Below are 12,012 nucleotides of genomic sequence, written 5' to 3' on the forward strand. Positions count from 1 at the left end.
TGTCACGGCTTGGCTTGAATTCCGTGCACACATAGATATTCCGGTTTTAGATCAGGAAAATAGGTTGAAAGCAAAATGGCGAAGATTGTTCCGCAATGCTTCAAACCTTGAGGGACCCTGCCGTTCATCATCGGTAGGGGCGCTTTGGTTTTAATCAAGTCTTCGCTTGCATTTTTTGCAACGACCCCGTTTACTCAGAAAGGAAAATCTTATTTCCTTCATTTTCCCGCAAAGAGCTTGTAATGGTAGGAATTCATTTTCTACTCTTGAGGCTTTCAACCATATCGGAATGGGATATCATCCATCATGGATGAAGTAATGCANAAATGGCGAAGATTGTTCCGCAATGCTTCAAACCTTGAGGGACCCTACCGTTCATCATCGGTAGGGGCGCTTTGGTTTTAATCAAGTCTTCGCTTGCACTTTTTGCAACGACCCCGTTTACTCAGAAAGGAAAATCTTATTTCCTTCATTTTCGCGCAAAGAGCTTGTAATGGTAGGAATTCATTTTCTACTCTTGAGGCTTTCAACCATATCGGAATGGGATATCATCCATCATGGATGAAGTAATGCATTTGACACTTCCACGCCAATTTCGGTGCTTTCAAAAAGCCCTTCAATGCAGTTTGATTTCATTCTAAAAAGACGGATAGTTCCGCCTCATCGGAGTTGTTCCTTAGAGAGTGGAACCCTCCTCCCAACCAGCCATTTTCAAACCCTGAAGATGAGTAACACGAGTACATTCCCATATGGAGCACAATGTACCAAGAAGGTGAAGTCGTGAACAATGCACTTCCTGAACTCCCTTCAGGGGTCTACAGGGAAGGAAGATTGGATAGAGCAGAGTGGCCATTTTATTTCCGTCCAATTGGCTTGAGTGCATTCTTCCTCGATTCAATGTAGCTTACTTGCTCTAAATCTCCTCGTCCATAGTTTTTCCTTGTGCCTAAAGTCGTTTTTAAAACTGTATTTTTCTCTTTGATCTTAGATTCCACAACAGAACGGACATCATGTGAGCAATGGTCACGCTGCGGCCACGCCTAATCGAGTTCCCAGCCCGCTTAGTTTTCCATCTGGAAAGCCCCCACACAAACGACCTTTTAAGGCTCGGCTTCTCCAAGGGGAACGGGGAGTCTCGCTGGAATTCGGAAAGTTTGTGGCTCTTATCAGTATTTCAGGTAGGATCTTCATAAAGACAAGCATCACCCTTGGGAAGCACTTGGCGTTTACTTGGAGCCTTTACACCTATTAAAACTGCAAGGAAAGGCGCTTTAGTCACGCTCTTGTTAGTCCAACCATTTAGCGAATGCAAGTTTGCTGCCGCCCTTTTCATTTATAATGAGGTAAGAGCTGAAACCGGGATCTGATCGAAGGTTGGGCTTGACAGGAGAGTTCATCAGATAGGGAAACTGCCATTCACTTTCCTCTCAAAAGTCCCAAGATGTTCGCAAATGAGCCTCAATTTCCGTAAAAAATGAAGGTTCCTTTCGGCCACTCCGCCGTAGACGAGGGGCCTTGTCCGAAGGAAAGCAGGAACGAATGAGAGCACGAGACTTGTTCCAGATTTCACCATGATTAAACAGGCATTTGGTCCCTTTCTGAAACCCCTGCAGAGACACTACCGGTCCCATTTCCGACTTTTTACGGCTCAAGATCTTAACAGTATTCCCTGAAGCCTTCTCAACGAGCCTCTGACCCAGGAAACAGCTCATAAATCTCGAATTTTGAGCTTGGAAATTCAGTCACCAAATCCGCTGGTCTCAGCGTTTGGCATTTGATTAGCGGGCGGAAGAATTTGGAGATTACCCGCTGATTCGAAGAAAAGGGTGCGGTTAACTTTGAGTTTCTCAGAACGTCTTACTGTATATTCGAAAGTCTTCACAACCTTTCCGATAAGTTCCTGAACAAATAGCTTGGTTAGAAAAGCTCCTGAAAGAGCTCTGTAAATATCTTGAGCCAGGTTTTCCCTGGGGAGCATTGCCTTTGCTTCCTGGAGGAGAAAAACCTTTGCGAAATATGCAATGCTGTTGGGTTCTTGGGTGATGTTAAAGATGCACTTGAAATCCTGCGCTGGGCGCCAAAACCGGATCACTCTTCACTTTTGGAGGCCCAAAACTAGGTTGAGAATGCCAACTTATGAAAGGAGAACAAAATAAAGGCCGGGGCTTTAGCAGCTATTTCTGAGGGCTCTTATAGACGCGACAGCCCCAGATTATTTTTGGGCCAATGCCAATGCGATATAACAATAGCCTCCTTCTACGCCCCCCGAGGCAATCGATAAAGAGGGGCAAAAGCGCTGATTTGGCCGTTTTTATGGTATAAAAGGAGGAAGGGCCGTACTGATCTATCGAAAGTGAAGAACCTTCACCTTCAACGCCCAAGAGCTTGTGCCTCAGTATGACAGTAATAAATGGTAAATGCTTTTTACTTGTACCTTCATGCAAGGTAAGTTTATAGTTGCACGTGGGTCTGCCACTTGTAAAAAGAGCAGATATAAATTACATGAGGGATTCCAACCGAAATTGCACCATTCCTTACCCGTCTGACAAGGCCGAAACGCGCCGTCCCCTTCAACTAGGATGAGAATGTATTATCAAATAAATAATGCGACAACCTAGGTTGGTTCTTGGTTTTCTTGGGAGTCGTCCTCTGACTGCCAGAGAGCCTTTGCCTCTCCAGAGACAGAAAGAGTGGCTATATGTGAGATGTAAGAGATCCGAGGACCGCAAGAAAATTGAATAAGTGGAATAAGCATGGTGCACACTTTTCTCTCAGATCCGTTCCATTCTTGCTCCGATGTGAGAATCGTAGAGGTGGCGCCTTATTCCGCACACATTGGAGGTGGGAAGACATGACACCTAGTTGGAAAGATGTTAAGAGCCAGAAAGAGCTCCAATAAACCGAGGATCAGGGTTTCTTGCGAGATTTAGAGACGGTTTTCAATTACCGTACCTGGAAAAGGGGCTTCGATTAACTGGCGTTGTGCTTTGGGTCCCTATATCCGTCAGACTGCGTTGGTTATACACTGGTCCATACATACCAGCCGAACTGAGTGGGAAAATGGGTGTTACATATATCAACCTGAATTAATAACTTTCGAGTAACTCGGAAAAGGTTTTGAGATATTTATTGTACTAAATGTGCAAATGAGCCAACATCAGTTCCATTTGTGCGGAACTTGTCGTGGGACAATGGGAGAGAGTTGTCATGTTTTTCTAGGCCTCATTGAAACATTGTACTCCAACGTAAGCAAGGTAACGCTCGGGTTCATAAATGCATTATTTTCATAAACACGTAATGTTGATGGCCTGCCTATCTTGACACAGGGCAGGATTTTGCCCATCTGCCCAGTCATGTAGCCCGAGTTATTTGCATTTTTGAGATCTGACGGTCCTCCATTTTATGGACCCATTATAAAACGCTTGAAGACACAGTTTAAAGTGTTACTGGTAGAATACCAAATTCGCCCGAAGAGACGACAGCTCATGCACTCGTGTACCCGAGGAGGTCTGAGGTCGGTCCTCGCCCTCGTCCACCCACATCTTCTCACTCGCAATTGCCTTCATTCACTCTTGAACTGAACGTACGTCGATGTCCTCGCCTTGGTCCTGGATCCGGTCCTCCTCGTATCTTAAAATTGCCCCTTCTATGAGGTGTTCAAGCCTCAGGAGGACTGTTCCGGAAAAAATTCTCCGTCGCTCACCGTTTTGTAGGCTCATAATTTTAAATCGATGCAAATGGTCCAAAATCTCTTTAAGGGTCCGTTTCTTGGCCAAGACCTACGGCCGTAGGGGAGAAAAATGAAAGAGTGTTCCATGCCTCCCATAGGACCGAGGGGAATAGATAGACTCTGGGATCTAATCAAGCGGCTTTCTAGGAAATACGTATCACCGAGTTCGGACCATCAAAGTGTTGCCAGGATAGATTTGTAGGGTGGGTAGGCTGAAACTAAGTTGGGAGCTCATAACGGTTCTTGTTCCCATGTGGTCCAAATTCTTCCCGAAGTTCGTTCTAGATTAAATGAACTGGAATTTATGACGAGCTGGCAAACTTCTTTTCTTGGTCTACGGCATTCGTACAATGCCTCCTGACCTTATCGAAGTTTGAGACTTTGGAAACAGGTCAAGATGAGCTAGATTGAAATATGACGCCGAATAAGGTTGTCCAAATGATTGGAAAAAATAATCAGATTGTGGTTTATGGTATGTTGCCTCTAAAAATGCCTCGCAGGAGGTCCGCATTTTCTCAAATTTAATTAAGCATGCAGCTTAAGCATGGGATAAGTCTGTTCCAAATTAAGAAGATACTTTTCTGTATTGTTTCCTCATTAAAGAGATAAATGAAGAGAGCTGTTATCCGGAACAATTTTCCGAGTTGTAGAGATGTATTATCATTGGGAGTATTCATGAAATGAGGTAGCATTTCCTTGATCCCTCCCTCAACTCTTTGGCCTTAAAGGCATTGAAAGAGAAAAATGATGGTCTTGCTCATTCATTGTTGGATCTACAGAAGTATCTGGACCTTTCGATTCGAAAAAGGGAACCAAAATTGGGATTTTCTGCTGCATTGAAGTGAAAAAGAGGTCTTTAAGTCCCGGACCTGATCCACTGAAGTGGACCATAAAAATGAAATTCCTTTGGGCTCTTAGAGTGCATTCTTTTCTGGCATAATGTTTGTGCCCAACAATGTGCATATGAGTTACGTTATTTATCGTGTGCTTTTGTGGAACATTTACAATCCCGCCCCAGAAAAATAGCGATCCAAGTTCAAGAACCTGGATTTTGTTCCCAATCACGTTGCTTTTGAAACTGAGAAACTTGTTGTATGGGTGCATTTGAAGGGTCAAAAAAGTTTCCCAGCACGTAGCTAATTGCAAATCTTGGACCTGAGGCGAATCGCACTTCGTCCCAAGTGCACTTCAAGCCATGGTGAGCTGAACTTCCAAAGTGCATTGAGTTCTAATTGATTGAGAAATTATGCAAAACCAAGAGACGCGACCTTGAACCCGTTCCACACGGAACAGTTCTTGAAAAAGATTCCCCTCTCTTTTAAGACCAGGATTGCCCAACGATCCTCTTTTCCTACTGAATGAGCGAAAAAGGAACTAAAGCCCTCTGACATTTCTGAGAAGCAATGGCCGTTTTTGGTCTATTTTTTCTTCGCTACAATCTGAAGCACTTGAATCTGTGCCATGTGCTTTTTACACTTGACAGGGAGCTCAATCATTCCCAGACGCTAATTTGGAACAACTCCTCAGGATCTGCGGTTGGTTGAGCGCAGTTATCCCGCAGTGGGCCACATCTGAGAAGCGGAGAAATAGGTATTCCTTGTATCAAACGGATCTGTTTTGAATCTTGCAGGAGTTCGATTTCAGCGGCAACACTGGTGTTTTCTCTCGATTGTGATTCTGATACTCGTGTTGTGCATTGCTCTGGGTTTGCCACTCTCAGGAGATGAGATCCATATTCCAGCCACTGAAGAAGCTCGGATGGAAATGGTCCAACAACTGCTCACCGAAGTGCCTCTCGTTGACGGGTAAGAATTTTCGAGATTTGAGATTTTTATTTTAGCTAAATGGCTTACTCTCTATCTGATATTGACCAAGAGTAATCAAACTTGATGACTAAGAGTAGTCAGTAACATGTAATAGCCCTTTTCATTCTCCTCTCTCTCTCCTATCGTTGCGAACAAACAAACGGAGAAATACAAGAATACGCTCTAAGTTGCCTGGCATAAAGAAGGTATTTTTCGTTGAACAAATTATTGCTGATCTATTCTAACACCATAATTACACCACCAACCCTTCTGAGAGACCCTTCAAAACTTATAAGGGTACAAGTACAAACACTTCTGAAATCCAAAGAGGGATAAACAGAGGGCTGTATATTGCATATTTGCAGCATATCAGCGACTTTTCATCTTCATCTTTTGAATTTAAAAAAAAATATGTTTTTCGAGTTAGTCACCAAAAACTTGTGAAACTGTGCTCTTGTTATTACCATTTGTTGGAAATGATGATTGCAAAAGTGTAGGCACCTTATCAACCACACAATTTTACAACATCCTGTTTAATTTTTATTTATCTGTCATAATTGTTCGGAATTTTACCCATAGAGAATTTGAAACGTCTCCCACAAGAGCTGATGGCTCGTTCATGAAATCCCTGTACTTGGGCAAGAAATTGCTCATTTAAAAATCCCTTGATTAAGTATGGCATCTTAGAGCGTACTCTCTGGTTTCTACGTTTATTTGTCCGCACCTGGACGAGGCAGGGGGCGTTTCCTTCGCTCAATGAAAAGTACTATAGCAACAGGGATGTACCTGAGACCAGATCTTTGAGACCAGATCTTTGAACTAGGTTACAATTTAATAAAGATTCAGGATCAATTAGCAAGAAGCCTTAACCAAACCGAAACTACAAACAGGAAAAAAGAGGCTATTAATGTGTGACCTACTGCATTTAGATTTCAATACAATTTTTGGTTCTAAAGTATCCCCTCTATATGATATTTTCTCGACTGCGGTTTTTCATGAATTTATAAAAGCTAAGATCAGATTGAAGTAAGTACTGAAAATCTGATGTGCTCTAACAACTGTTAATGGTGGGCAAGATTCCGGTTTAAAGTGTCAATTAATGTATTTATCTAAACTGATGTGTTACCTTCTAATATATTGGTAACTAGGGTTGAGCATCAATTTCTAATAATGAAAAAGCAAAAATAAAACACGTTTTTGTTACCTTTTCAATTATCTCCGCCCATTAACAAAATTGAACACTGTGTGAAGAAATAAAATACGGAAATCATTCTGTTCTGTATTGAGCGTGAGTTAAACATCTTGCCCAATCCCATTGGCAATGGTGTATAAGGACGGTGAAAATGTGTCGTAAAGCACATGTATTGTGTTGGCAATGGGACCGCCCTTGGTCGACGTAAAGTCTCTATGCGCACAGCCTTTGACAGGGCCTCAAGTAAAGCTTCTTCTCCTCAAATGGATTGCTGCCATAAATCTAAGGCAGATGGCCCCCTCTTGCACTTCCCTTCGGAGATAATTCCGTCTGGCTGGGGCAAACTTTCCCCACTACTTTCTTCGCTCGTTCTATCGCCAATTGATTGGCACAATTTGCCAACTTATGTCTCATACTCTTTGGCACAATAATGATTTGCCAACTTGATGATGATGATGGTGATGGAACGGCCGGAGATAGTCTGTCAAGTCTTCAATGCTGGTCACTCTTTCAGAAAGTGGTGCTAGTCTGTTTCTCGCAGTTTTTCCTCCTCTGGTACCTTAGATTAATACCGCTTGGGAATGGGTTCCAGACGGCTAAGGATGATCTACGTACCCAGAGCGCAAGGTCGGCCCAATCTCCCTGCATTCTCTCCAAATGAGGTCGTTCTCACTCTATATATGATGGTCATGTTGACTTTTTTTTGACCAAATGAGGTCGATTTACACCCACTTTCAAAATCAACCTGTCTCCAGACCCGAGAAAAGGACTCTTCTCCTTCTTTATTCTCGAGACTGCCCATCAAAGCAAAAGAGATCCAAAGCACTCACCTTCATGCAGATAGTACGCAGTCAGATCTGGAGGATCAAATGAATATTTGAGTGGGCCTATGTGACAAAGGTTGGTGCTGAAAAGGCCGTTCCAGTACAGGAACTTTGCTCCATTCATTTCCAAGCTTCACCATAATCATCATCATTTTACTTGTCTTGGATCTTTTGGCTCACTTCTGGTCCAGAGCTCCCAGGGATGACGCTATCCCTGGACACGACCCGCGTGTTATGTATGGTGCGTGTGAGTGTGAAGAGCTGGAGCTTTCATCGACAGAATTGAGCATTGCTGTGAAAGACTCAAAATCGTCAGACAACCAGACATTCATTCACCACAACCATGGCGAAACTGACTAGAAGAAAAAGAACCGATTTATGAAGGGTTTCTCGCTGCAGAGTCTGCTGTACCGTACATCCGCATTCATTCACCACAACCATGGCGAAACTGACTAGAAGAAAAAGAACCGATTTATGAAGGGTTTCTCGCTGCAGAGTGGCATATGACAAGAATTCTAATGTATGAATATACATGAGCCACAAGTTCTCTGTGGATTCGTCGCAATGAATGCCGACGCAGTGGCTCCTTGAAAGCAACAGCACATAAGCTACTCGGGAGCATTAACATTAACGAAGAGATTCAATGGGAGGCGGTCCTGGTGGTAATCGGAAAACCATTTGGTATCGTCATGCTCGGTCGGGCTTGTCATTTCATAATCTATAATGTAATTGGACCCAAAAAAGAATACCAGTTCATTTCATCTAGAAAGCCTTAACAACCAACCTTTGGAAGGCACTTGACATCTCGACAGTAAAAGCATCTGAAAGTCATAATTTACCAGGAAAAAGAGCTTGGAATAAATTCCGTTGGTTTTGAAAAAGGTAGATAGGTTTCTATGGATACCATTCAGCCATGATTGTTTCGACACGCCAAACGAACCATTTTTCATTTCGTTACGCGGAGAGAGGCCATAAAAAACAGAGAAAGGATAAGGTTTGTAACCGACAAAAGCAAATATGTGAGCCGATTCGTTTTGCTTTATCGACTCCTTGATTGCATTCCAAAGACAAACATGGTCTTTGTCTACTTTCCTTTAAAAGGACAAGAGAAAAGTTGTCAGTTTGCGTAGGCGTACAAAGCAAACATTTTATTCGAAGAGTGAAAAAGAATCCAGTCAATCGTAAAAATAATGTACCTTCAACTGATTTCTTATTACGATTACAGCTTTTCTTGCAAATACCGAATAGTCGTTTCCTGGCTTGCTTATAGGTGCTCATTAAAACATTATGTTAACTTGTTTGTAGTATACAAGATAAGACCAGGGGTGGAACCAAGGGTTTCAACTCGTGAAAATAAAATGAGAACGCTGACCTGTATGAACTCTTGAAGAGCAGAGTATGTGTACTAAATTCTTGCACTCAACACCAAAATGAGGGGGATACCTGAACCTTTATTTCCAACCAAGCCATGTCAATGGACTATAAATGCTAGATGTTTACTACAAACAAGTCAAGCATTGAAAGTTACATTGCAAAATATAATCATTATGAAAAAAAAGTTAAATGGTTGATCCCCTCCATTATCCTGTTGGCTGAATCCAAATGAAACGGACCCAAAACATTGATAGGATCATCAAAACCCTGCAAAAAGGTACACGACTTATCCCACAAATTCAAAATGTAATGAAAAGCTTTTTTTTCTTTAAAGGAGGACCTCTCCAGGCTCAACATGAAACATGGCATAAGAGAGACATACTTGAGATCTGAAGATACTTCATGTCATTTGCCAAACATTTATAGACAGATATTGTACATGGAAAGTCCATTAGGAATGTGTTGTGATCAAGGAAATTTCTACCAAACCAAATAAATCTTGTGATGGAAAGTTCACAACAGATTATTCCCATGGGGGTTGTCAAAGATGGTTTACAAATATTAAACCAATCATCGTACTATGAGAAAAACGAAATGCTCCAGGAGGAAACATTCAACTTATGAAGAAAAATATTTTTGCGCCGAAAGTGGCCATCATTAAGGATATTTTACATTTAAACAAATATGTGTGAGGCCGCAAGCAACGAAACTGGGATTGAGCTAGTTTCTTATAAAAAGGATGATTTCATGGACACCCATAAGTCAATTGGTGACCATGGCAATATGGGCTAAATGTTCAGCAAAGATCAATTTAGCATGGTAGGTCAACATCAAAGGCCTCCATAGTTCAGCCATGGTGTTCCAATACTTTCAAGGAGAGTGTTTTAGTTAGAGATTGGCGAACTTCAGAAATGTCTAGAGTTAGGCTCTAAAAAATAGTATTCTTTTAAACATAGAAAGCTGGAACTAAGGTAGTCCTACAACTTTTCCTTTACACAAATTATTATCAGACTCTACTTTAAGTTTCTATTTTGCTCGCTATAACCTCTCTTGAAAGTGCAAAAATTCAAAGCGCATTATGTAATTAATCGAGAGCATTGATGGAAAAAGAAATAAAAGCCAAGTTTGCAAGAACTAGCAGCACATTCATATCGATATTCATGTATTAGAGCACAGAGCTCCAAAAAAATTGGCTCTATGGAGACGTTGTTTAGTGGGAAGCGCAGTTTTCAACTTTTCTAAGGGAAACTTTTAGACGCTAATTCCTCATCCACACAAGGAGCACTAACTAATATCAGACCATGACACAACTTCCCAAAGCAATGTGATACTGATCTTCTGAGTGATATCGGTGACTGGGCGCCGCTCAACCCTCCAACCCGTGCAACTCTTAAATACCAAAAAATATTGAAAATGTGATTGTTTTTCTTCTTATCATTAGCGATATCTCAATTACTCGTATATTTGCTAACATGCAATTAATTAAAATTATAATTGCTCTGGGCTCAAATACCATTCATTACAATTACATAATATTTATTTCAATTACTGTGAGTGCGAGCAAGGTACACAATCACGGATGGACCAAAGCTTTAATTCAGGGCTTGAAAATATTCAGTCTAAAGCAGAGGACTTCACTTCCTGTTCATCCCTAATCCGTTGACGCCAAGTATCAACCGCTGAACTCGTCTTCTCATATTAATCCAATATTGGCATAGGTAATCTTATGCCTTTCTTTCAAAAGGGAAACCCATACGAAATGGTGTAACATAAGCCAAAGAAAACTCATTTTTCCACAAATGGTAAAATGACATTTCCCTCCAAATTACTAATGTTAAAAAAGACACAAGTTAGAAACCTTCTACTCCTCTTGATATTCCTTTTCTTCAATTCTAAGAGGAATAAAGGTCTCTTTATGTAATAGATATTTTTTCAATGCTCGTTACTTTCTTGGGCACCAGTTTCTAGAAATGAAGAATGAAGAAAGCTCATGGCCAAAACACCTTTGAGGAGTTTACGTTTTCATGCAAGGAGAGTAAATATTTTCTTTTTGTGAAAACGGGATTCCAATTTGTAAGTTTTGATCTAATCATTTTCACTAGACTAGTTCACTAGAAACTAAAAAAAGAGAAAAGCAATATCAACAAATGAGAGCTCTCGGCGCCAAAAATATTATTGGTTGCCGTGAAAATTGCCTAAACCACTTCTTGCACAGTCTTTCAATTTTGAAGTCTTGATTGCCAATATGTTTTGCACATCATACGCATTCCTATGATTTCAATGACATTCCAAGAACAGTTTTATTTCGTTCATTTTTAAATGTTGGACGCAAATATTTTTAGATAGTGTAAGTTCAGTTTTAGCTGAAATTCGGCTCCCTCCTGTCACGGCAAGGTCAAGCCCAGGGTGTCATGATTTTACTCATTTCCTGGCGTGTTTATTTAGGAGCAGAAAGCAGGTACGAAGTTCTAGATTGACGCAGATTTGGTCACCCCCAAATTTGGAGATAAATTATGGAATTACGAAGGCCAAAATTAGTTCACCCCATAATTGTCATGAGTAGGTACGGGCAAAATGTGTAAAAATAATTTTCGTCACTAAAGCCTTTTTGTATCTTAAAGGCATTGCTGTTTTGCACTTTTTGCCCCTCTCTAGTCATGAGTGGTAAACCATGATTGACAAACAAGTGAAAACATTTATGAAAAGTGCCAGTTTATGTCCAAAGAGATAAGCTAAGCAAACTGTTAAGATACTAAAGTGGTCCAAAAAACGCACCACAGCTGTTTTCCTTTTTTCTCCAACCTTATTAATTAGCTTTAAAAAAAATCCATTGCTTCTTCAACAGATACTTGGTGCTGATCCACTGAAAGAAAAAAAAAACAATGGAACCATTCCCTGACTCCAATCAATATAAATTCATGTCTACTGTATTTTGTCCGAAATTGAGGCAACACTTGGCTTGTTCAGTTTCAAATTGGTACTACTGTACTTTGAAATGAAGTTTTGAATAGGTCTTCTTTCGATTAGTGATGGGTTGATTTTATATGCACCTTTTGTTACACTTTGGCCTTTTTTGCACCTTTTTTG

At 41.0% G+C, this 12,012-nt stretch overlaps 1 protein-coding gene across 3 annotated transcripts in view; it reads left to right on the forward strand.

Annotated features, from left to right (window-relative positions):
- Window positions 1-12,012, forward strand: part of LOC131885809 (uncharacterized) — a 51,860-nt gene that overhangs the window by 20,614 nt on the left and 19,234 nt on the right. For all 3 annotated transcript variants that reach the window (XM_059233982.1, XM_059233980.1, XM_059233981.1), the window contains exons 4-5: window positions 989-1,178; window positions 5,361-5,535. In XM_059233982.1, the coding sequence (XP_059089965.1) occupies window positions 989-1,178; window positions 5,361-5,535 (365 nt within the window). The remainder of the gene's footprint in view (window positions 1-988; window positions 1,179-5,360; window positions 5,536-12,012) is intronic.

Source organism: Tigriopus californicus, chromosome 8 (genome assembly GCF_007210705.1).
Source record: "Tigriopus californicus strain San Diego chromosome 8, Tcal_SD_v2.1, whole genome shotgun sequence".
NCBI classification, from domain to species: domain Eukaryota; kingdom Metazoa; phylum Arthropoda; class Copepoda; order Harpacticoida; family Harpacticidae; genus Tigriopus; species Tigriopus californicus.